The 27,569-nt window shown below is 32.9% G+C and overlaps 1 protein-coding gene across 1 annotated transcript; it reads right to left on the minus strand.

Moving 5' to 3' along the window:
• Nucleotides 1-8,788: 8,788 nt before the first annotated feature.
• LOC145839567 (uncharacterized) lies at nt 8,789-19,173 on the minus strand. Its single transcript, XM_082947178.1, has 4 exons — nt 18,467-19,173; nt 14,946-15,214; nt 13,635-13,768; nt 8,789-11,250 (listed from the first exon to the last, which is right to left on the minus strand). Exons 1-4 carry the CDS (start codon nt 19,041-19,043, stop codon nt 11,130-11,132), a joined length of 1,101 nt encoding a protein of 366 aa, XP_082803304.1. The 5' UTR covers nt 19,044-19,173; the 3' UTR covers nt 8,789-11,129.
• Nucleotides 19,174-27,569: the final 8,396 nt, after the last annotated feature.

A 27,569-nucleotide genomic window follows, 5' to 3' on the forward strand; every position in this document is an offset into this window, starting at 1 on the left:
AAGGGGGGAGGGTGTATAGGCACTTTTTTACATGTTGTTCTTATTTTAACTTTTTCAGAAAGCTAATAGTTACTCTTTAATAAACTTGAAATTTCCAATTAAACTTTTAGTTACAACCAGTCAAAGCCAGAGAGTACAATGGTTTATTATACAAGGAGCAAACCAAAACAGCAAAAAATACAATTTTACTGAAAACCTATATTCTCCATCATTTTTAAAACAATTTTTAATTAAACTTTTTCATCCTAATTTTTTTAAAACTTAATACTTTTGTTGAAGAGAAGTTTTCAATTTTTAAGTATCAATATATATTTTTATATATTCAAAAAAAAACTTTTATTATAACTTTTTTTTTCTTGGTGTTTTAAATATCTAATTTAGCAATTTTTTTTTTGTTTTATAAAAGAAACATCTAAAGATTTTGAAGCCAACTTATAAAAAAAAGATATGATTTTAGTGATTTGATTTATTTGTTGTTTGAGTTTATATTATAAAAATAAGGATTTATTGTACCTCTGACTGTGAATTACCGTATCTCAAAAATTTTAAGAATTTTTTATATTGATAAAAGATGTCTTGTAGTTAAATTAAAACTGTATAAAGTAATTTCAGTAAAATAATTCTAAAGTAGATGTTAAGGGCATAAAGGGGGGGGGGGGGGGGGGTAAAACATTTTTTTAAACACTGTTTTAGTTTGTGCCTCCCATTATGAACCTTTTGTTGCCTTTGACTTTGACCGGCTATATCTTAAAACATATACTGAATTTTTAAAATCTGTAAAAAGCATCTTGTAGCTTAGTAAAAACTACATAAAGTAAGATCAAAATGTTTCATCCCCCCTATGCCCTTAAAAGCAAAGCTTATCTTCAGGTGTAGCAAAATTTCAGTTGTTTTCAAACTTGACAGTAAAAACATATTTTTATTAAAATAATTGATATTTTTTTAAATTCTGCACCACCTAAAAAAAATACCACGCGACGCCACTGGTTGTCGTTATAAATAGTTTTTTATTGATTTGCAGATTTCTTAAAAAACAGTTGACATATAAAACAAGTCTTTTCTTAAATTTTTTATTTTTATTTTGAAGAAGTTGTAAAATTAGATTTTGATAAAATTTAACATGAAGTTTCTGAAACGTATTAATGTTAAAATTTTCAAGTTATACTAGTTAGGGACGAACAGAAATAAGTTTAAATAGATTATTTTAAAACCTACTCTCAGTTCTAAAACTGTTTATTTCTTAGCTATGTTTTTAGAAATCTTTCACTAAATGGTTGTTCCAGAATGTAGAAGATACACAGATCAGCAAGTGTGGTACTTTTTTAAATTAACATTTAACGTTTGAATTTCAATTCGAAATATAAGCATTCAAAGATTAAAAAAAACAAATTGAAAAATATTTTTATATAATAAAGTGACATTATAAGAGAAAAATTAAGCTTGAAAGAAAATACAAATTTTGTTCGGTTATAAATGTTATTATTCACAATAAGTCACGCAAAAAAAATTCTGGTAAAAATGGTTATAAAAGAAAAACAACTAAATTTTGCTAGTCTAAGTAACAAAAAAGCGTATCGAATTGGAAAAGGTCATTTTAGGCGACAAAGATTAAGTTAGCTAATAATTAGGAGCTTATTTTAGTAATTATACTTTTATCAAAGTGAGAATTTTGCTAATACGATCTACAAACCAAAACATTTAACTTCAAATAAAATTTAACAGCTTTGTATATTATCAGCTAAGCTGTGAGATTAAAATTGCCAGACTAATTCGATAATAGACACTTTTACATGGCAGCTCTGAGAACTAGACAGTATAAAGAATAAATTACTCGAATTAAACGAAATATATACTTTTGATAACAAAATAATCAATTCAAACTTATATAATGACTGTTTTTAATTTTCTAAACAGCACTTATACCACGTAGAACTTGAAAGCAATCTTCTCCAACTCCAGAGTTTAAAGTACATTTTTCTTCAAAAATATTAGCTCAACGAAAATTGAACGATTTTGTTTAATGTTTTACTCGAGTGCTTAAAGTGTTGCTCTTTTGTTTGTTCATTTCCATACTTTGTCTTTAAACATTCGCGACACCTTTTGTACGAGTAATCTAACTGTAAACACGATAAGTGGTAAAGCATAAATCTTGTTTGTCTCGCCGAGCAATTCTGCAAAGCGGGATTTCTGGCTGTCACATCAGTCTTCTTTGCAACATAATTGATCCAAGAGACATAATTCTGGTTTTTTGAGGATTTAAGCTGTTGAGTGCAGAAGAGTGAGGTTTGGGCAAACAGCACAAAGTTTTTGTTTGCTCATAAAAGGCTTCTTGTAACGAAGATTGGTGAGAATGAGTGAGGAAAAGCAAACAAGAGGTAGCCTGCTTGTCCGTAAGTGGATTGCTTTACAACTTGATTTGTACATCCCAGTATCACCTGTAAACAATAATCGATGTTTTGATATTTTTTGTTTATCAGTATAAAGGTAATGACTTTTTTATGTATCATGTTTTAAATTAGGAACGTAGTCCATATTGTTGAGAATTTCTAAGCTTGATCTAACCTTTTTACATGAGTTAATTTCGACAGACTTTAAGGAAAAAATTGTATAAAGTTTGAAAAACAAAGTAGTTTGAAATTTTTGAACCAATTGAATTTTAAAATATTTCAATTAAAAATTGTCTATAATGTTTTGCTTAAACCCATAGTATCATACTTAATGTTTGCTCAAAAACTTAGTATATTAAATTGTTTTTTTTTGCGTTAAATATGTTTAAAAACGCTTGTAAAAATCAAAGATTTAAGCAAATTTAACAGTGCACTTTGGTTATAAGCCAACTTTATGAACTAAACATCAGGAAATAAAAAATATATATTTAAAAAAATACAAGTAACTTGGCAAAGATTAAATACTTTAAACAACTATAATTGTATTGAATTTAAAATTTATTTGTTTTTTTTTATTTTACTTATTAAACTTAAACATCTGAGACTTTAAAAAATACATTATATTTTGTGTTTCTAATAAAAATTGTAAAGTTTGGGGAATTTGTTTTTATTTTACAAGTGCTGCTGCCAAAACCTGTTGAAAATCATCATACAACAATTTTTCAATTTTAATTTAATATTGTATACAAAAAAGTTGACGTAATATCTAAACTGTTGGCACTTTTATGAAATGAATGTTATTATTTCACAAGATCATTACAAATTAGCGACAAAATCACCAGCTCATAAACTCAACACTGTCTGCACCGTGACAATAATTCGTGATTTTAAAATTAAACGTCATGTTCTATGTAGTACTCGTAATTATTCTCCTTGTAACTTTAATTAAAAATAAACGACTCAAAGTTATTGCTACGTTCTATGGGAACATAATCAATGTAAATACTAAAAAAAAAGTTTAACCCAAAAAAAATTACAAATATATTTTATTTGCTTAGCAACACAAAGGAAGCGGATTTTCTTCGAAACTGCTCAAGCGTGAACCTTGACGGGACTCTTTAGTGGGCTTAGAAGAACTTTAGTTGCTTAGAAATGGCAAAAAAAAACTTAAAGCAATAAAAATAGTTGCAACCAAGACCCTATTTAGAGTAACAATACCATACAAAACATTTTTCATCTGACTTCTTTTAAGCATATGCTTACTTAATTCCAATTGCTTTGTGTCTATAAATTATTTAATGTTTACAAGTTTTTAGGTATTACGAGGCAAATTGTACCGTGAAATGTTTTCATATTTCACACTCTTAAAACAGTACAGCTTTCTCATTTTATTTTAACTTTAAATAAAATACTTTTACTGATACTTTTAAATGATGACGAAAGCTTTTAAAAAAATGTGAAGTTAGTAAAGTTACAACTCTAATTCTCAATACAGTTTGCATTTTATAGTTTAAATAAACATTCTTTTCACATTTTAATTAAAAAATTTATAAATTATTTCCACTTGGATAATTAAACAATTTATTTTTAAACTTTAATAAACTTTTTTCCGTGTGACCAGTATTTTCACAGCTCGCGAAATAAGTTAATGAGGCCAAAATTTTCGTAATAAATAATTTTGTAAACACCACTAATTGAATAATTTAAATAAACTGCAAGTCAATGAGTGCAAAAAAGTGATTTCAGTGATTATAGTTTGTATACATCCGCATTTTAATTATATTTTTGTAAACACAAGGCTCTGATTTTGTAAACACAATCAAACTTAATGAGAAACATATTTTCAAAATTCTTTAAATTGTAGTGCTAAAAAGATTTTGAAAGTTTTTAGTTAAGTGAGAAAGTTTGCATTTAGTAGTATAAACCTAATGATAATTGTTATAAAAAGGTTTTATTTTATTGATCGAAATCTCCTAAAAATGTTTATATATGCTTAATTTGACATATTTAGTGTTTATAAAATTAATATGTACATCGTTGTTAAAACTTTTAACTATGATTTATAACAGTTTAAATTGTATTTGTTTCAGTTAGTTTTAAAAATAAAACACAACATGCTAATAAACTTAGTAACGTATAAACTATGATGTACAAAACAAACTCAGAATTTTCAATATGTTTTTAAGAAGCAAACACTTTTTTTTCAAAGTATACAGAATAAATATATAATTCATACGTTTGTATTTCGAAGTAAAAGCGTTATAATTTTTTCAAGTTTTCATTCACCTTAGTATAATTAAGATGCATTTACAACCAAATTTTATGTGTAAACTATCAAAAACCTGGTAAAGTTTAATAAAACATAAACACAAGGAGCTTTACAAGTTTAAAAACTAAACCCTGCTTAATAAACTCCTGTTTAATACTTTACCATAAACAAGTTTAGCACGGCATGGAGCAACATATTAAGCGTATGAACATGCATATTAGTTTGTGTTCACCTCCAAAAAAACCCAAACTCACAAATAAACATGCACACAACACAAGAGACTTAACAATGTTTAGAAGGCAAACAGCGAAGTTTCGTCGCAAACCTTCATGCAAACTCTCAGCCGCGCAACAGCCAGGAATGCTGCCCTGCGGCGACAGCTAACTTTATACTGTGAGCTTCAAACTCGATTTAAAAGATCAAATTTAACGACTTAAACCGTGACAAAAAGCTGTTTGAGCTCTTGCACACAGGCTAGCAGGCGTATAACCGAGCGAGACTGCGAACGATTTGTGCTTCAAAAGCGCAAAAAGTTAGCTGCCTTACAAACTCTCGACGGTTTTAATCTGCTTTTTAAAAACTTTTTGGCCGCACACTCGAAATAAACATGTTAGAAACTTTGTATTAAAGCTTCAAAACCTGAATGTTAGTTGTAAAGTTGTGTTTCAATGCTTAAAAAAACTATAAAGTGTTTTATTTCATGTTATCTTTAATCTTTTTATTGTAAACTTAAAACAAACATGAAACACCGATTTTAGAATAAGCTATTTAATTGTATTTAGCCATAAAAAGGCGTTAACGTTTCACAGCTGTAATTTCTTGTACATTTTAAAGTTTTACTGTTCAAAAGCTGTAATATAGTTTGGCTATTCAACTCTTGTTTTGTTTCTTTTTTTAATCTAACTAAACATTTTTATAAACATTATGTTTTTCAACAAATAGTTTTTGTTAATTTTACATCGTCTATTTTACCATAACTAATTTGTTTTAAAACTGTTTTTCCGTATTCAAAACTCAAACAGTATATAAATTAGATAAGTAGGTATATCTTTACGAAAAATTATTTTTACTAAACTTGTATTTTTAGTGTTTATTCTGCTAAAAATTTTTCATAAGCTCTTTATCTTTTTTTTCAGTTTGTAAAATCGTTAAAAACTGAAATCTTAAAATCTAAAAGGCAAAGATAGTCACATAATACTATAATATCTTACACTGTAAAAACAAGGCTTTACGCTTTTTAAAAGCACAAAAACCAGTTTTTTCTGCTGATTTAATCTGTTTTCACAAAACTCCGTGATCGTAGACTTAAATAAACAATAAACATCGATTTTCAGCTTTCAAATAAAACCAGATTACAGGTAAGCTTGTTACTTGTTCTAGTATTTCGAACGAAATGAACGCTCCATGGCTGTTAAACCGAACCGGCTTACTGAAGCATAATAACTGTAAAAGTTAATTGGTTTGTTGTTACTGCGGATTTAAAACTCTTATACGCTTGAGCTTGCAGCGCAAAGGTACAATATTACAATTTAAAGTTGCATTAAACTGAAAATTAACTTAATATTATGGATAATAACTTAGATTTTTTCGTTTTGGTTAGTTAACAAATGAACGCTTCACAAGTTTGAACTTTATTTAAAGCAGATTAAACTTTGAAAGTTTTGAAGCATAAATTAGTTAATCATTCGAAAAGCTAAAACATAATACTCTGAATAAAAACACTGAGATTATAAGTTTAATTCTTGTTAAATTAAACAAAATTAAGTGATCTGCGTTAGATTAAAATTCCAAAACTCTCCAGGCACTGTTGTTGTTCACAAAAAATTTACTCGAGCTAAAAATAGAAAAATTAAGACTGCAAAATACTCAACATTAATGTGTAATCAGTCCCTGTGGAAGCCTGAGTCACTTTTGAGTCACACTTGTTTGTTTAAGCACGCAGAAATAGAAATCGGAAGCGCAGTTGCAGTGCTCGTAATTGCCAGCTTTGCTGAAAAATCAGCCGCTGATTACGCGAGCTGTGAGTGCAATTGTCAGAGGAAGTGTCGTTAAAAAGCAGCTTCAAACGTTGCGCTCGTTTTGCCATTAAAGGCGCGCATTTTCGTCGTTCGCGGAGAATGTGCACCCAGAAAAGTTTAAGTGTACTTTTGTCAACGATTAACAATTTGTTTGTTCTGCTTTTCTTCCAGTTTGTTTTCTTTGCTTTGCGCATTTTTTTTCCTTCTGTGAGCGGCTTTGATTGGCGATCAGAAGGAGTTTATTAGCTTCGTATCAGCCTTGCACGCCAGTTATAAAGTGACGCGCTGTTTGCTTATCGTAGATTTTGTTTGCCTTCGTTTTTTAATATACCAGCCCCTGTGTTCTAAAGCGCTGCAAATTCCTTTAAATGTTGGCGCTTACGTAATTTTGTTTTCACGTGTGTGCAAATCGATTCAAGCAAATATTTGGTTTAAAATAAATGTCATCATGTAAATCCCACGGCTAATATTTGTGCTTGTGCTAATAAACATTATCTTTTAAGTATGAGGTTTTGACAAAAAGACACACATTTTGTTTTAATAGCTTAGCTTGCAAACATATTTTTATCGCAAACACTGCTTTGAACATGCAACGCCCATTAGCAAATGAAGCACTCAAAGCTAAATTCTTTTCATGACACTCTAACTTTAAAGTAAATATAAATCGTTTTCTCACATTAAATTTTGAATAAACTTTTAGTTCCTAATTATAATTCACTACATCTAGCTTAAGCCGAGCCGACTTGCAAACAAGCTGTTTTCGCTTGTCAAAATCCACCGGAATAAAAAGCTGACAACTTTATCAGCAAACACTGAGCGCTGAACTACTTCCTTTGCTCGGCTAAAACAAAAGTCAGCAGCTCAGCTCTGGCAGTGAGAATTAATGGGCTTAGGGAAAGCAAAACAAGCGGCCTTTGAAGTGCGATCAGCTCATAACAAGATAAGAAGGCTGATTGCCATCACAAATCAGTTGATAATTTCGCAACATAACCCCTCGTGTCTGATGGTAATTGCTTTCTCATCATGCTGTTCTTTCGAGATGCAATCAGCTTTTTAAACTGTTTTTGACACTGCTAGCTCGTTTTTGATACACGTTTATAAAGAGAAGTTGATTATTTTAATCCGGTTTTGGTTAATACGCGGTTAGTAAACTTGAGTGTTAGTTAAGCTAAGCGTAGTTTACTTATTTGATATTAATTTGTTTTTGTAGCTGGTAACATTTGAATAAACCTTTTAAAATTAGCTTAACACTTTTTAAGCTGCTTATCAACATCAGTCTACAGTTTAAATGAGCTTGTTTTGTGAACAAGTTTAACTGAAAACACCTTCAAAAATTCATCATAACCTTATTAGCTTTAATCTTGATGAACAGTTTGAAAGTAGTGGTTAGTGCAGAATAAAACAATAAAATTCAGCTTATATTAGTAAGTTCTTATCAAGCATTTAAACTTTTAGTGACTTTAATTTTATACCTAAATACGGTTGTCACAGAAAAAATTAGTTAATTTTTTATTGTTTATGTTATAAAAGATAGCAGTATTTATGAGTATTTTGTATAAAACTCCAACTTAATTGCACAAACCAATATCCTAAAAAAAAACTTCATTTAATATTTAATATATACGAAGCTCGTGTTGACATAAAATTTAAGACTTGCTGAACAATTTCAATGACTGCTTTTGTATAAACACCAATTACTGTGTGATTTGACGTGCGTCTATCACCACTTCATACAAAAGCTTCTCTTTATTTAAAAATGTCTATACACCATGAAACCGCCTGATCTAGTTCAATGTTGAATATCCACATTAAATAAATAAGACTTTTAAAGTCAGTTAAAGCACCTTTGAGACAGATAATTTAACAATCTAATGCGTTTAAGTAATAATTTGAATGCTATTTTATTTGATTTAGTTTAAAAAAGTTACATATTTTATATTTAACACTTTTTACTAACACAAAACCTTTGTATTTTTGTTAAAAATTTGAAATATCTAACTTAAGTTTTTGCTTAAATACATAAATATAGCTAAATACTACACATTACACAAAATAAGTTTAAAGTTATATATTTCACTACACTACTTATGTAATTTATAAACAAAAATACGAACTTTTGTGCTATACATACAAGTTTATTATCAACAACAATTTCGTACTCGAGAATATAGAGATATATGCAAAAATAAACAAAAGTGAAATCTATGTATATATAAGAATATGCAAACGAGCTTCACTCTCAACGGCCGCCGAGCCGCCAACCCCACAGAGTGGCAACTCGACGCGGTCCTAACAACAACTGGGGTGAAACCCCTGGACCGAATGCGCCACAAAAAGAAAGTGGTCCGGAAAATTTACGACGAGCCTGTATGTGGTTTGCTACGCGCTTTCCGCCAACCAGAGAGGCGGAAAGGGGCTTAAAACTTTTCGCTTTATTTTTACTGTTTTTTTTTAACCTACTCTCTTGTTTCTGTTAACTCCGTTCGTTTTGCAATTACCCGCGACCCAGGCCGCTACTCGGCCGGGCGCCAAAAAAGAATATACACATTACGGTCATGCTGCTTCGAATGCTCGGCGACCCGCGCTCCGCACTTTATCACAGCAAGGCTTATCTTGTTCTAGGGGGCGCCCCTCACCCCGGCCCCAAAACCCTCCTCCCCAACAACGATCTTGAAGTTGGCGGGCGGCGGAGTTGATCCGGGTGCGAACCAGCGCAATCCGGACCTCCTCCCCCTCCGCCAAAGACTCGGCTCGAAGTGGAAAATCGGACCTTAGGGCAGGTTGAGGGGCGAAAATACAAAAATTCTCCTTTTATTGTTGAAAGCCGAGCCCTACTTTCGCTAAAACAGCCGACCTTAGCTCCTACAGAAGCTTTTAGGACTGACGGTTTCATTTGTAAAGGCGGGACTCGGCTTTCGAATAGGGAGCGGAAATATCACTACATTTTATGACGTCACAAAAAGCTTTTAAATTAGTAGCAACCACACTGAGCATAGGTCTTCATCGCGTAAATAGTTTGTTCAATTCGCAAAAGAAACTTGTGCTTTAGAAAAAAGAGAGACTTTAATATTGTTAATAACCATGTTTTAACTTAAGTTACAAGCATGCTAAAAAACCCTCATAAAGTCCAAAAAGATATAGTTCTTACACTTTATATTTAATAAGCACTTAGTCAAAAAAACATCTTAATCAAAATATAGTATAACTTAAAAATATTTAAAGCGTTAAAAACATAGCTTAAATTCACAAAAAAAAAGAAAATGTTTCCTGAGAGTTCTTTTATAAGAGAAAATTTCAACAAACGAGCACTTTTGCGAACGAAAAATAAAACACTTTCATTCAATATATAATACACATGTATCAAAAACCGAACAACACATTGTCGCTCAATTACTCTTGGTCTCTCAGATCAACGCTTACCATCAACACGCTTAACTTTTGTGAAATGTAAAATTCCAATGGTCATCTGACGTCAAAGTTTTACACAGATCATCATAAAATAGGGTGATAGGGGAAAGAGGAGGGGTGGGAGAGAGAAAAAAAATTAAGGATGTTAGAGCATAGAGAATGTCAGTGTAAAGGCACTTTATCAGGATTTAAAAGAGGTGCATGTATATATATATAAGAGCAAGTAAGAGTGAAAGGATTTTGATTATCTTTTAAAAAAATAGAACAATCTAATGGGGAATTTTAGTATTAAAAGGAGCAGCGTGTTAAGCAGCACCTGGAAACATAAAAAGTACCGGGCCGGACGGTGCGCCCAAAGTCAGAAGGAGCCTTAAGTTTCAGTTCGGTTGGGAACCAGCCCAGTTGCTGGCCTCGCTACACGGCGCCAGGCCACGAAACCAGCCACCAAACAGAAAAGTGTCCTCGACTAACAGTGAGCTCGCGTCCGGTCGGCGGGGTCATTTAACTAATGGGAAAGGAGAGAGTTTTTTAAATGGGGTTTCTAAGTAGGGAGATTGTAGAAAATAAAGTTTAAAAGAAACTTTTTAGTCTTGTGACCATTTTTAAACTAACAAGAGTTGTTTTCACTAGCAAAAGGTGTCTGGTAGGTTGAAATAAAAGGTGTGGAGTAACTAACGCCAGTGATAATTTAAAAAAATCTGGTCCACGTAAAAAATATGGTATGAGCAGAAACGGGTACCAGCCTAAGGGTGGAAAGCGTTGAGACAGAGACAAAAGTAGTTAAAGGAAGAAAAAACTGAAATTAAAACTTTTTAATACGTAAGGCTACGGCAAAACTTTTTAAAACATATCTGGCGACGAAAACGTCTCAAACAGCAAAAAAAATTAGAGCTAACGTCGTATCACAAACAGTGAACGCAAAACGCTTAAGGCATTTCGAGTGAAAAAAATGCGACTTGCGCAGTAAAAAGTAGTAAAAACAGAGTTTTCTTCGATTAACGGACTTCTGCTCTGTTCCGGTGCTTTCCCTGGACCCGTGCACGGGGTTTAGTCGACCCTGACGACGGGATCCTCCTCGGCCTCCTGCTTGATCTTCATGCCGGAGTAAGAGTCCATGGAGGAGTTGCCGGAAACGAACCTCTCCTTCTGAGGGCTGAGAGTGCCAGAGCTGTTGAAAAAATTATGTTTAGTAATTTATAAAGACATTTGTTTTTTATTTTATTTTTTTCAAAACTTTATATAAAGATTTTTTTAAATGTAAATAATTAAAAAAGTACAATACTGAGACAATATTCTTTTGAAATCTGGCTGGAACAGTGAAGCAAATTAGCAAAAGATAAGCGGCGTCAAAACAAGTTGTTGCAACATTAAGCCGACGCCTAATCAACACAATAATCAGCGATAGAAAGCAGCTAATTGAGCCGAAACAACAACAAGCAGTGTCGTTGTGTGGCCGCTGCAAATTACGCGGATTTCTCTGTTTGCTTTGTGCCTTAAACTCTCTCTCTCGCTCGCTCTCTTTTGCTGTGCTTTTTGCTGGGAGGCTACCGAAAATAAAAGGCTCGGGTTTTTATCAGCAAGCTTCAATGAATCACGCTGGCGGCTGGCTAATGTAGCTGCGCTGCATCTGCACTAAATTAAAGTTGTTATCTCGAGGTGACGTAATTTTAATGTACTTGTTTGATAGCCGCCACGAACCCCCCACTGTCACGAGAAAGCTGCTTTCTCTGTATGTGCGAGCGCTGCTCACGGCTTCCTTTCTCGCCGTGCAACGTTCAGTTTAAAGCGTTAATTTTCTCCGCGGCTCAGCTTAACAAGCGGTTTCAGCGCCCGTGATTCATCGCTTAAGTTCCCGTAATAGCAATTCTCTGCAAACGCCGATTTTCTTTTTATAGCAAGTCTGAGGTCTGATTTTTTTTCGTGTGAGAAAGTGAAGGAATACGCCGAGTCGCGATGAGCACCGCCAAGCCATTCACCGCAGCTGCCGACTTACACATTAGTTCACCACACACAAGCAAGCAATTTAAACCGATTTCAATTACTCTTTAATGAGCTTTCATTGCGCGCACATGCTAATTGGCCGGGCCTCTCAATTGAAACATCATCAGCAGCGCGCTCACAATGGCCTTTCGGTTTCTTTAAAGCGCTTAAGCCATCCCGCTTAATGGATGGGCGTTTGAAATCGAAGTGAACTTTTGATCCCCGGTAACGTATCTGCCCAGTGCAGTTTGAAAGAATTAACATCGAGAGCATTGGGAGCAATTAAAACGTTTGCTTGATTTCTTCGCCTGACCCCGCTGAAAGTCGCTTGTTTCTACCAAAACAATATTAAGGAGCCAGCCAGCCGTGAAAAGCACCGAAGAAAAAGAAATAAATCTTAAAGGTCTTTTGGTTTGAATTGAGGGATAAGGCCGAGTCGAATTACGGCGGTGGCGTTTGCCAGCAAAAACTTTTTTTTTAATTTTGAAAAAAAAATCTTTCAACTGCTTGGCTAATGTAATGAAAATATCGCGTTTCGGTCACGCTTGCCTTCAGCAGTTGAGCCCCCTTACTTGGTTTTTTGCTCTTAAGAAAAAAATTATCTGCGCAACGTTTCAGATTTGACTTCGAAAGCCTGCTAAGATCTCTTTTCGGCCCAGTGGGTTTATGACCTTTGCCTCGCGTTTTATTCAACCGACTGAAGCAAACATTTTGCTTTATTGCCTCGCTTAAAACCTTATTGCCAAAAAAATGAAGATTTTTTGCTGATTAGAAGTTTATTTCAAGTGCCAGCAACAAACGTTGTTTTATAGCCTTTTGTGTACATCTTTTGCCAACAACAGCTAATATTTTTATTTAATTAAAAGTTTGTGTTTTAAACAAACTGTTTTATTTGTGCCAAAACACAAAAGAAAATAGATAAATTAAAGAATTGTCAAGTGGCGTGGTTGTAACTAAACACTTTCATGGTAATTGACTCTTTTTGTAATTAAAGTTGTTTGATGATATGCAAATAAAACGCCTGCTGTTAACTTATATTTTTGTTTTGAGAAAATTACAAATAAAGCTTAAATCAATTAAAATAATGAGATATGTCCCGCTGGGAATTGATATAAGCCTTTTGTCAAAGCAAAAAATTTAAGCATATTAAACTATTCAAAGATTTTGAGTTTTAGAAAAATAAATTTCATAATCAAACTATTTTAAAAGCTTTTATTCTGTTTTATAGTTTATTAAATGTATTAAAGCATTAAATATAAGTTTTCACTATAATCTTTGAAATTAATTTTTGCTTGGCTTAACTTTAATGATTAAAAATTTTAAACCAAAGCTTATGTTTAAACTTTATAAAACAATAAAAGTTGGTTTCGTAGATTATTAAGTTAAAAAATATTGATATTAAAACATAATAAGTAGCTAAATTACTAAACTCATTTTTTTAAACTTAATCATTTTAAAGCCAAACAAAAGCTAAAAAATAAACTTTAACATATAAACAGATTAAATTTCAATACATTAACTTAAAAAGTATAAAATAAATTTGTTTTCAATACAATAATATAAAAATGTTACCTGCTTGGCGACATGCGATCAGGGCTGGGCAGAGTTGAAGCGATAGATCCTGCCTCACTGCCAGCTTTCACCACGGCCTGCTCACGCTCGCGCACTTGCTTTCTGTGCTTGGCTCTTCGGTTCTTGAACCAAACCTGCGAACATGAGAAAATTGTTTACAAGTGTCGATAGTTTGCGGGTATCAAGTAAGCATTGGCACATGCATGTGTTAAACAAGTTGTAGTAGAAAATTGTAGGCAGCAAAAATGTATAATTTGCTTAGTATTTGGAAAATTCTAGTCTAAGTCTTTGAAAAGTTCTTAAGTTATTTCTTAATTTGTATAAGAAGATTAACTTATTAAAATGAGTGGCTACAATTGATCTTATAAACCTATAAGAACTTCTAAAAAGATTAGTTTGTCTTATGTTTAACAGCTAATAATTAATCCTTAAATAAGTTGTTTGAAGTAGTTTAAATTAAACATAACATGTTATAATTAGGGTTTTTACTAAACAGTCATTTATAAAAATTTAAACTCTTAATCTGATTACAACAACTTGAGAAATAAAACAAGCTACTTTAAAAGCACTTTTAAAATAAGCAATTGCCCAGCTAAAAAAAGCTTTGTGAAAATTCAAAAGCACAGCAAACTGGTGCCTGTATTTCAAGTCACGATCAGACAAACTTTCAGCTCGCATTATTAAATTAGCATTTGCAAATCTGTCACGTTTATGAGTTTAAATGTGGAAATTTTACGATGAAGCTTTCGGTGTTAAGCAGTGTCATGAGCAAAAGCAAACAGCCTTTAGTTTTACATAAGTTATTGCATCAAGCTTTTGTTATTAACTTTTTTCATATGCATTTTACATTAAATATACACAAGTTAAAGCATAACTGTCGAGCAAACACAAAACTACTTTAATTTGCATACCAATCTAAATAATTACACTACATTATTTTTAAAGACTAAATTTTTTGAATTATAATTTTTCTAACTGCTTAAAGGTGAAAAGTGTTTTTTTTAATACTTAAAAAGTTAGTAATGTTGCTGAAAGATCTTAAAGCTTCAATGTTTGATGAAATTAAACTTTTGTGATTTTTTTTTATTATTGCTGATCATGAAAAAGCATTGATAAAATAACCTGTAACTAAAGAAAAACTTTAGTGAGTGTAATTTCAACAGTGTGAACTTAAAAACCAAAAAAAAAAAAATACAACTAAAACATTACTACTAGTTCTACGATTCAGTGTAATTGCCAACTAACAATACTAATATGAACGAGTTAATTTCAAGCAAGCAAGCAAACATTTACATTGATTATCTTAAGTACCTCCACGCGCTCCTCCCTCAGATCGATCTCGCCGGCCAGCTTCTCCCGGGCCGCCACGTCCGGGTAGTGCGTCTGCGCGAACAGCGCCTCGAGCTTCTCCAGCTGCGTGTCCGAGAAGATGGTCCTGTGCCTCCTCTTGCGCTTCGGCTGCACGTCGTACAGGCCGAACTGGGCGGCCGGGTGGCCCATGAAGGCGGGCAGCATCGGGAAGCCCTGGGACGCCATTTGCGCCTGCAGCGCCATCTGAGCGTGCATTTGAGTGAGCATGGCTGTGGGAAATTTGATTGGTTTAGAATAAAATTATGTTTTATAAAAATATGATAAAATAGTATTAATAGGTTAGAAATGATTTAATTTATAGCTTTACCGAGTTTTTTTAGTCAAGCGCAAGTACAAAATTTAAACAAAAATTTCAGATTTTTCTAAGACAAACAACTAATTCAAATGAGAAAAAAAAATCTGGTTAAACATTCTAAATCGGCTTTTATGCGGATGATTGCATTAAGCTTTCTTTGGGTTTGAGCTAAGAATGTTTTAATTTATAAATTTGCTTGCTTCGTATCAGATTTAGCACAAAAGTATTTATTTATCCGAAAGCAGACTACAATGCGACCCTTTAACATTTCGGCGGTGAAATTATCGCCACACTTACGCCTAAATTACCGTCTATTTTCATCCATTTCTGACCGTAATTCGGTTGAATTACGCGCATTTCGGTCTCAAAGAGCGGGCGTTTAACTTTTTATTTCAAAACTTTTTATTTCACACACACAAAAAGTTCGCCTCGAAACTTTCAGACTTCTAAATACGGAGATGCCTCGCCTAATTCAGGAGTAATCTGCGCGACAACGCTGCCATTTAGAAAATATTACGTCATATCTGCTCGCAAGACATTCACAACCGCTTTGAAAGCAGATTGATTTCTTTCTCCCGACTTGTTTGCTTTCGCTCTGGAACCAGAAGAACGTTTTATGTGCTTGCCGATGAGAAAAGCAAACGGACGAGCGCCGTTTTACGGGTACAACGACAAAGAGGCGATTGGCAAACAACAGAAATAATTTTGTTTGCGGTAGGGATTAGCCCGCCAGACTCGGAGCGGTTTAAAAGCTTTTTCAATTTGTGTTTGCCTTTCTGCGAATGCACAAAGCGCAAAAGCCATTAATTTTTAAACTCTCGACGTTGTGTAAACATGGTAAGACTTTGAATTATCATCGAGTCGAGCTGACAGGCGAAGAAAAGCTGCGAGCCGGGCAAACTCGCACGAAGGGGAGCTTAGAAAAGGGGGGAAGGGGATTAGGGGACCATCTGCAAAGTGCACGGGATTAGCAGAGTCGGGGATTGATGATGGTAAAACGAGCTAAGCCGCGCGTTTAATAGGAAAAGACGGGAAGAAAGAAGCAAAGCAAACAGAGCGCAGAGTTCACCGCTCAGCAAGAATGAACAAGAAAGCAAGATCTTTTTATCTCCGACGAAGCTTAACTCTGCTGTTGAATTATGACGTCACCCCTCTCTGCGCGCTCTAAACCAACAAAGTTTAAGTCGTGAGCGCAAATAGGTCGGCCGGATTTCGAGGAATAAGCCGGCGCGGCTGTCTTTCTCTTCTATATGGTTGCGAGCGGGATTAGCAGAGGGCGAAGTTGCCGTTTCTTTTGCCAGCTCGCCGCTTGTCGTTTTTTTTTTTTTGCTTTTAACAGAGTAACTTTTTTTTAGCTAGACTAAACTCAAAAGTTGTGTGTGTGTGCACGGCCGACGGGGCAAGAATTGGCTAATTTGCTCGAAGCTCTTTGTCCGAAGGAGATTAAGTTATCCACTCAGCTCGTTGACAAAACACACAAACCCCCTTCGCAAATTAGCTCGAGTGGAGAAGGAATTGAAACGGCCTCTCTTTCAAGCCCTTTTTCAAATTGTCTTGAGCCGCGCCGACAAAGCGATAAAAAGCCATTTATCGCGCTGATAAAAGCTGACCAATTCCCATCGAGAACACAAAAGAAGCAAATTGCAGACACTTTGCTGGCAAGTGTTTTTAATCTTTCCATCTAAACTACCCTCGAGCTTGTTTGAATAAAAAAAAAAAGCGAGGCGCTAATGTCGCGGATTAGTTTTGAAGTTGCGGCTCTACTTTCTTTCTCGGCGCGTCTCGCTCGCAGGTCGAAGTTGTTTCGAGATTATCCCCACCTGAGCCAGAAATTAATCTTGTGAACGGGCAACAAAACGTTGCAAGTGCTTTTTAAGTGTTTTCACAAGGCCGACGAAATCCGCGTTTAACCGCGCTGAATTGTAGAAAAAATGAGCGTTTCGCCTAAAAACAAATCGGCTTAATAATGGCATTTACGGGTTTTTAATTTTCCAGTAAAAAAAAAGTTAAAGCAACGTGAGAAAGCGAAGGTTTTTATCCGGCTAAAACCCCAGCAGAAAAATAAATTTAGCTTTGAAAAAAGCGCATTTAGCCAGCTAATTTTAAGTGCGCGCAAATCCCACCCTTTTAAAATCTCCCGAAAAGCCGTGCTTAATCTTTTCATTGCTCAAAGCCCTTTCTTGCCAAATTTGTTCTTTTTCTGAGAAACGCTCGCTTGCGTGTGAGAAAGCAAACAGGCTAATCTCGAGTGAGCAATAAAGAAAAAATGTTTAAAATAAAATAAAATAATAAAAAACCTAATGTGCTGGAAAGCATCTTAGAAAAGCACTCGAAAACGCCATTAATTAATCAAACACTGGCTGGTATGTTTTATGCCTATGTGCATAAGAGATTAATCACGGGAGGCCATCTGATTATTTGCTAAACAAACTGGCTACTGTGCGCAGACAAACAACGGGCTTATCGAGTGTTTGAAACAACACGCAAAAGTTACATTCGTGTTGTTTTTAATAATTTTGCTTTATTAGCAACTTTTACAGCGGATAATTAGAATTGCAATCATAACTTTGAGGCTTTTCTCCCTTTTAAGCTCAACTGCTAAACTGATTGTTTTCACAATAAAGGAAATAAGCTTGGGTTATTAAATTACAATGCTGGCACTCAAAGCTAATTAGCGCTTTAAAACTTTGTGTTCACGCTTGGCTTGAACAGAATTGACTCAAATTTAATTCAATACAATGAAACAAACTTATTTAAGCATAAAAAGTTTTAAATATTAGATTAGTTGTGGTTTAAACAAGTTATAAGTGGTCTAAGCTTTAAAAATTATATTATAATACGTATAAACTAACATAATAACATTTTAAGCACTTATTTATTAAGCTAATTAGTCTAAAGTTACAACTTAATACTGTTTAAGCTAAACTTAAATAAAAAATAAACACTAAAACCCTGAACTTTTTCAAAATTAAATGGAAAATAAATGAAATATATCTAATAAAACCAAAGCTTAAATAAATCTTATTTAAAAGAACACAAAATATGTCCAAAAGTATTAAGAAAAACTAAAACTGAAGTTAAATTTAAACTTAGGGTACATTAAAATACAAATAAAGCTTGGAAAAGCTTGTGAGTTAACTTTAACAAAACCATTCAAAATACTAACCATAAGTGTTGTTGGGCACAACTGGAAGTCCGTGGCTGTTGAGTCCAGTTGCGGGAAGTCCTGCCGCGGTGAGCTGTGGCCAGTTCGGGGCCAATCCGGGCATCTGTCCCAGTAAAGCAGCTGGGTTGGCTGCAGTGCTGGCTGCACCCATGAACCCGCGGGGGAAAGCAGAAGCTGGGGTCGCGCTGTGGCTGGTGACCACTGGCAACTGGTTGGCTTGAGCTGACATTGCAATCATCCTGTTGATCTGGCTGGCAGACGGCGCGGGCTGAGCTGCCGGCAAGACCCCTGGAAAGTTGCTCATTCCTGACGTGTTCACGGCTGGTGGTACTGGCAAGTTCAGCATTGGCTGCTGGGCAGCTGAGACATGAACATTGTTGTTCAACAGGCGTCCAATTCCAAAAGACAGCTCCTGAGAGCCGTGGCTGCTCACCTGACTGTTGGGGGTGCTGGAAGCAGAAGGGTCTCTGCTTGCTAACATCATCCTCGGAGGGCCTGCCTGCTGGGCCTGGGTTGCTTGTGCTCTGGCAGCGAGAGCTGAGATGAGTGCTGCATTGTGACAGTTGTTTTGTTGCATTATAATTTTTCTGGGATGGATAGATACGATCAACGTTTGTAGTAGAATTGAGTATAGAGACCTGCTCTATGACGAAATATGTAGTATAAAAAATCGACGACAAACGACTTCAACAGCGCATAAGCTTTCTATCTTCTGTGTTTAAACAAGTAATGGTGCGCGCAAGCCTTTATATACTATCGTCACGCAACGTTGCGTATGAGCTAAAAACCGCTCTCGACGCCACCCATCGGCGAGCTTTGCTTTTTTCTTCTCTCGAATTTTCTCTCTCGTTTCTCAACAACTACTCGGCACTGCCACCTTTCGTGCTAATAACTAATGCTTAAGAAAAAGGCCAGATAAACCATCTCATCCCACACGTAATTCGCTCTCAATTTTAAAACTCGGCGCTCGGGAGCCTCAAGTGAGGTGAAAATTATTTCGACAAGTTTTCTTGATTTTAATATAAGTAAAGAAAAAGTTGTTTAAAACATATGATTTCAGATTTTTAAAAATTAAATATTTTTCCCTTGACCGTGTAAAACTTCTACAAAGTTAACTAGCTAATTAAAATCACTTAAAGTGTATTAATTAAAAATTAGATTTTGTAAAAGTATATATACAAACAATTAGATTTACTAAAATGTACTAAAAACTAATAACTTAATTAATTTTTCCCTTTTTTTAGATTAACTCAAAACACTGTATTTAGCTAAATATTTTCTTAAAAGCAGTTTAGAAACTATATGGACCTGTTTGAAGAACTTTTGAAAAGTTTTCGCATATATTTATAAACTATATCTATTTGCTGAAGTTTTAAAACCTTTTATTTTTAAGCCAAAAAAAAAAAACTTTTAATTCTCTTTTTTAATATCTCTTCAATATTGTTGTTTTTTCAATTCATTAAGTAAGTTAACATATTATTTAATAGATGTCAAACGTAAAGCCTTTTAAAAATTTGAGTTTTTGAGAGTTAACAGTTACGTCTCGAAGTCGCTTGTCGCCATTTAAAATATTTCATACAATTTATTTCGCAGGTCCCTTTTATCAAAGTTTAATAAAACACAAGAAAAATAAAAAACTACTTATTAGTAAACAAAAATATTTACAAACTAGTTATAGTTTTATCAACTGTTTCAAACATTTATTTAATATAAATCCTTTAAAACTATCAGACTGCTATAATTCTGATGACTTAGTTGTATTAAAAAACAATTGTGTATAATTAAATATTAGCATAAAAACTTGATCCTTAATTACTAATTTTATTAGTATTAGTAGTTTTCAATTGAATTTAAGTATATTAAGTACCTTATTAGAACTAAATCTGTTGTTAAAAAAATGCATTACTAAGGCTTTTTTGCAGTTTTTATATCTAGTATACCGTTTATTTCATTAGCGTAAGTATACGGTATATTACAAATACAGTAATTGCTAAAAGAAAATTTAAACTTCACAGTCTTTAAACTTTACTTTCTGTTTAAATTGTTTCATTTTTAAACACTATGTTTAAACAATTAACATTGTAAGTTTAAATTTATTTTTTTTAAATCGCAAGGTGTATTTTGTTTTAATTTATTTTTAAGTCATTCATGTAAGAAACTTGTTTTAAGTAATATATTAAGTATTTGTCGTTTAGCGGTTTTGTAAAAGTGTTTGTGATTGTTTAAAAAGTTTTCAAAACTGAATTTATTAGATGCTATTAATTAAACAGTTTTAAAATATATTTCTTATTAGTTTATATCACCAGCTAGCGGATATAATTATTTTAACTTGCATTTCAAAACTTCGCCGTTAAACCTCTAATGGGTTTATATTAACTGGCAGTAAATTATAAAAAAGACTCTTTGCTTGTGTAAATACTTTAAAACTTTTTTATACTATTCTTAAAAAAACAAAAAACTCTGCACCTTAGTATATTTCAAAGTAGCTTTATTTATCTAACTAGAAGCTTATTTACTTATTAACATTATATCATAATTCAAATAATAAACTAAACTTTTCAATAAAAGTGTAATGAAAGTTTACTGTTAAAACATCTACAAGATAAATCCGAAAAAGTGGAAAATACATAGCTCAAAATAAAAATTATAATTTAACAGCTATCTTGTTGATCACTTTTAGTATGTTGAAAAAATTTCACAAACAAAACTTTTAAGCTACTTAAAATTGTACCTGCATGCAAAATTAGCCACAGGCTTTTTCAGGCATTACGTTATAAAACGAAAATAATTTCTCTTAAATCCCGCTTTAATATTCTAGCGAGCTTTTTTTTATTTCGAGTATCACTTGCTATATTCAAATCATAAAAAATCAAAAAAATAAATCATTCTAAGTGCTCTGTATGGTTTTCACTAACTTCGAACAGTTAAAGAATTCTTGTACACAAATTTAACGAGAACTTTTTGAAATTATTAAGTATCGTTCAACTCATAACACCTGCTACTGCTAATATGTACACTGTAAGAGTTGAGTGAGATTTATTCGAAGTTAATCACTTAAACTTAAAAGTATTTCGAAAATGCCTACGTGGCGAACGCACCAGGAAAAAAGTATAAGATCTACAACTTTTGTAAAGTTAAATTCGATTGGCGACTCTTGCGTTCTAAATATACTAAAAGTTTTTAAAAAACTTTATATCGTTGCTTTTTTGTAACAAATTTAAGTTACACATAAAATCGGACCGAAAATGCTTAAGCTAAAAAGTTTTTGTAATAGATGAAATAGAGTCCTATATGTAGTTTAAAACTTTGAAATGTACCATTTAAATTAACTTTTTTTAATAAAAAAGTGTTTAGATACTGAAGTCGATTTTTTTTACTTTTAACTCATTGTCGCGAAAAATCGTATGCATTAATTTTACATCGATAATTGGTAACATTAAAAAACTTAAACCAGACAAAAACGTTTTTGAATTGTTTAAAATAAAAAAATTTTGACAAAAAAAAGCTTACCCGGTGAAGAGTTTTTTAACGGCTTTTTATCTTAAACTAGCTTCGACGGCTTTAAATAACTTAATAATTTAATAACTTAAGATTATACAGTTAACCTTTTTGTATATTTTATGTTTTATATGTTCTACAAACTTTCAGTTTATAACAAATAAAGCCGTTTTCTAGCGACAATAAATTAAAAAAAAAAAGTTTGAGGCTTTAAAAACTTTTTAGGCTTTTATAAATCATTTTAAATACTTTTCTTACTCAAAAAAGAATATATAATCACAAAAACATAAGAGTAGCGGTCTTAAAATTAAAGCATTACCTTTAAAAAGTCGATACGGGTAATAACTATATTCTTCAAGTTGAATAGTTAAACAGTCTGATAACTATTTGTTCTCTAATTTTATCCGAAAATTGTTACTGAGCGACACCCTGCTATATCTTAAAACATCTATTACGTGTTTTAAAGCACGTAGTATGGTTAATAGCAATTTGTATCACTAATATAAAGCATTTATAACGACTTTATAGTTAAAAGGAACATACGCGCGCCGAAAACTTATTTTAACGCAAACGTTCGCAGGTGAAAATTTGCAACTCGTGTCACGACGGCTTAACATCTCGACACCTCGCATTGAGAAGGGGCTAACTCTTAACCTGTACAAATAAGCACTCGGTAAGCGTTCAGTTAGCGCTTTAGAATCAATTTTGCGTTTTATTTTTTTAATTTCAATGAAACAAAAGAGATTTTTAGAATAAAAGCTATGCTTTAAGCATTTTAAAAGCAAAGTTTTTTTATCTTTGAATAAATTCACTAAACTAATACAGCATACAAATAATTAAGAATAGCTTTACATATTATATTTACTTAAAATAGTATTTTTTAGTTTATACCGAAAAACTAAAACATTTTGTTTTTATTTTAAATTAATAAATAGAGTAAGAAATCAAAAAGTATGTAAAACTACTCTATTTTTATTGTTAAACAAAGGTAATTTACCTTTTGAAAAAACTTAAAAACTTCCAAATTTTTAAATAAAAAACACTTTTTTGATTGTTTACCACAGTAAAACTAAAACATAAACTGTTGACTTACGATTTCCTTTTTAAAGTTACACTGTTGAAGCACTCTACTAAAAAATATACTTTTATACGTAGTACAGAACGGCACACTTTTGACGCCCTTTAAATTAGCAAAGACTACTAGTACATTAAAAATTTGTGCGGTAAAGTCCTTTAAAACCATACATTTTATTTTGCCAAAAAAATCGAACATAACTTTACCACACTTTAGTATTAGTACATCTTTGCTAAAATTATCGGCTTGTCAATTATGAAATCGAATACATATTAGCTGGATTTTAACCACTTCCAGAATTTTTTTCCTTCTCTCAGTCTTCCTCTCTCACATCCATCGAAAGTTTCGAAATATCTAAGCTTTGACCGCTTGAAACGACAAAGAGCCATAAAATCCATCTGAATTCATCTAGATTTTGTGCTACCAGAGAACATTTTAAGTAAAATTTGCTAACTAATTTTTGATATACCCTAATATGGCAAGATAAATTCTAAGAGTTGTGTTTTCAAACTCGATTTGAATAAATTGCCCTAGGTTATAACTGAATTTTTTAGTCTAGGATTGTACATAGTCATTAACATTTTATTAAGAAACAGTATAGAAAAAATAGTGGCTAACTAATTTTATACGCTTTAAAATTTAATTACGATTATAGTACGATTTAATAAACTGAACTTAGCTAAAACTTATTAAATTCTGACAAAAATTTATAGATTTAACGGATTAAGCTAAAGTTTTGTCAAATGACTATCAAGTTCGGTTTAGAGTGTAAAAATAAGACCAAACAAAATAAAACTATTACAGTTTTTGGCCAATTTATGATAAAAAACAGGTTTAAGTATTTCTGGTAGTACCTTGGTAAGTTTTTAGTTAATAGATCGTATTAAACTTAACCAATCGAAAATAAAGCTTCAATCTTCTTTTTAGATGAGTATCATTTTCATGTCATAGTTTTTAAAAACTCCATCTAAGTAATAAAAAACAAAATAAACTATTTTTTAATCACATTAAATCAATATTGTTGTTATACTTGTCTGATAAAATACAAAATTATATATGCATTTTGATTTTATAATGTATTTAGAAATAGTAATATAGCAGTTTACGGTTATTTCGAAAAAAAATTAAATATAGAGTATTTGCAAACATTAATTACATTGAAACTTTGTTACTAATATTACACGTTTAAATTAACAAGGAAAAAAAAATTAACTATCAAACTCAAATTAACTAGCACATTTTCAATTAAACAGCAAGCTGATCACGATAAGCTAATACTAACAAACAAAAACTTCCGTGGTTGCGCGCGCCGCTATTTCTTAATGCAAAAAGTATCGAGTTATCAGGATGCTACGTCACAATCAACGCAACCGAAATAGACCTGCCACAAGTTAGATGTTTCCTATATCGCCGTTATTAAGTTGCTGGTGAAACAACAAATACAGGAAACTCGGATGAGCTGATGAATTAATTAAAAACTAAAAACCTTCTCGTTAGACCTTTGCGGCCCGCTTCGTCTTTAAGGCTTTTTTTTTGTGAGGAAAACCTTTTGTGCTCCGCTTGCTTAACAGGCCGCTGTGCAAATAGAATTATAACAATTTTCGGCGCAAATGTTACATTTTTTGTTGTTGTTCGCCCCAATTTTCTATTATTCGTCGCGCATAATTAACTGATTATTTGGCTCGCTTTTGTGCTTAGCTGCGTTTGGCAAATACGCTTTGCAACAATGTTTGAGTTTTGCTTTGAAGTGACGACTAATTCTAAGCTCAAAAGTATACATTTATTGTTTGAAAGGTCATTAAACTTGTTTTTTCAATATTTGTTTTACGCATTTAAATAATGACAAAGATTTGTTCGTTCAACATTTTTTTTTTGAACTTTTAACCAATAATTTTAGCTAACGAATTTAAAACATAAAGAAAACACAAAGTTTGATTTTCATCTCAGCTCTGCTTATATATTTAGTGCATTACGCAACACTAGACACTTGAGTTAGAAGTTTTGATGTATTGCTTTAAGCGGCGGTCCAAAATAAAGCTAAACATAAAAAATTCTTAATATTTAAAAGATTTAACATATTTAGTTAGTTGAAAGTTTTCGAACATAATGAATCTTTAGCCTTTGTTTAAAATGTTTTATGTTCTTTTAATCATAAATACGATAGAAAATATACATACATTTATAATGTTAAAAATCAATAATGCTAAGCGTATATATGCTATACGAAGTTCAAATAACTTCTATCTAAACTTTCAAGTTGCTAAACTTAATTTTATAATAAAAAAAATTACTAGATAAATATATAAACAGTCGAATTACATAAGCAAACTTAAAGTTTACAACGAATCACACCATTTACAAATATATCATAGGACTTTTTAATTATTTATTAAACAGTTTAACTGTTTAAAAACCTAATGTGATGATGAAAATTTTAAATTTAATCGAATATTTATCAAATTAACTTTGTTTTTTTAAATCATTTAACTTTTTGGGGGAAAAATCCTTAAAAAGTTCAACTTGATAATTCCAATATCATCACATTGTTTTATAGCTATACAGTTATATACTGTAATACAGTTATTCAATAATCCGCAACAGAATTAAACCAGTAAAATAAATTTTAAAAAGAAAACAGTGGTGTGACATCAGCATTAGTAAAATTAGTTTTAACTTTACAAAAATAGCTTCGAAAATGATAGCTGTAATTTTAAGAAAATAATTTCAATTCACAATTCAGCCATCAGTACCTTAATAAAAAACAGACACTTGTTAAAACAAACGCGGAAACGAAAACTTAAGACCAGGAAAAACGATCGATCATGCAAATTATCACCGCGCAGACGTTGTAAAGCCGGCCCGGCAATTTTCTTGGCTCACCGGTCCGTCTGATCGTGCTTGCACCAGACCTCCCCACAGACTCGACATACAGATGAGTCACTTTTGTTTTCGCCCGTCCCCCTACTTTCAGGATAACAATTGGCCTAGCGGGTTTAACAAACATTTGTCTTGTGTATTCCGTCACAAAGTAAACTATAAGGGTTTCAGTATTTCCATGTTAGAGATTTTTTTGTTTGAGTTAAGTGTAATTCGTCAATTGTAATACAAATAGTCTGTTTTTCATCAACTGTTTTTGTAAACTAACAATCGAAAAGACAATTTGATTTTTTTAGCTTGTGTATTTAAATAAACTTTCTTTTTGTAGTTCTATTAAACTTTTAATTTAGCTTTCAATGTCTTTTTATTTTCAAAGGCAAAATCATAGAAACATATAATTTTAAACTTTTGTTTTGTTTTAATTATTTTTTTATCTAAATGCAAAGTTGTTTTAATTTAAAGCTTGCAGCTAGACTTTTGAAACGTTGCAGCAAAAGCTATTCAAATTGCACCTTGACGAAAAATCAGTGTGCTCATCAATTAATCAACTTTAACGCAACTTGTAAACACGAAAGGTCGACTTTGCGCGCCGCAAAACCATCAGAACATTTTAATCTTCTTTGTGCTTTTCAGTAAGCTGCAAAATCACCTATTGTTCAACCTTTTCAACGCAAAAACCCAACTGTGTCATTGTTTCGCAACATTCAATGCCACCCTGACTGCAACAGTAAAAGTTTTTAATCAAAATACCGCATGAGAACACAAAACGGCGGTACACTGGGTGCCAGTTGCACGGGTTTTAAAAGACAGTTGCTAATCGGTCGGCTCAAGCGCCTTCAGACGATACTTCTCGACCAGACTTGTCAAGTGGCCTCGACCGAAAGTTTACTTTCACACCGAAAAGCGCTCGAGAGCGGCTTTGACCCGGCTGCAAAAACTTTAATTTCATCAAAATTAACGCTGCATCAGAAGTTGCCACCTGCGCTTAAGTGGCCCTTAAAAACGCAAAAAAAAAACGCGATATTTCGGCGCGCAGCAGCTAGAACTAAGCGACTTGTGTGCATGGGAAAGAGCGTTTGAGCAGCGAGCACTTTAGACTCTTAAAGTGATTAACGGCAGGTAACTCCTTGGGCGAGACGAGCACCGTATCGGTTGCCTCACCTTTAATTTTCAAAGAACAACGAAAGACACAAATTGATACTTGGCAGCCGCTTCCGTGAGAATCTGCACGACGGGTGAGGGGGGGTAGATCCGGATATTGGGGGTTCCCACGCGCCCACCCGAGTGTAACAGTTTGTTTGTCAGCAAACACAACCGTCCCACAGCGCTTTGAAGACCTGAGCCGAGCCGCGGGTGTCTGCTTTCGAGTGTGACGTCAATGCGCGGCGGTGGTGCGGAAAATTGGGGTGGTGGTGTGGCGATGAGTGAAATGAGGTAATTCACCCGATGATTTGCGAGTGGGAAGAGTGGCGTGATGCGCGCGCGTTAATCTGTGAAATTCTGCTTTTTGTAAAGAATTATCAAAAGTTTTTGGTAAAATGTTTTGCTAGTTGCGAAATTTAAGCGGGCAAAAAATATTTAGTTAAAGTTGTGTAAACAGTTACCTTAGTATTTTACTTACGTCAAAAAGCTGTGAAATTGTTATGTTTGCAA

This window comes from Thalia democratica, chromosome 6, assembly GCF_965202585.1.
Source record: "Thalia democratica chromosome 6, ktThaDemo2.hap1.1, whole genome shotgun sequence".
NCBI classification, from domain to species: domain Eukaryota; kingdom Metazoa; phylum Chordata; class Thaliacea; order Salpida; family Salpidae; genus Thalia; species Thalia democratica.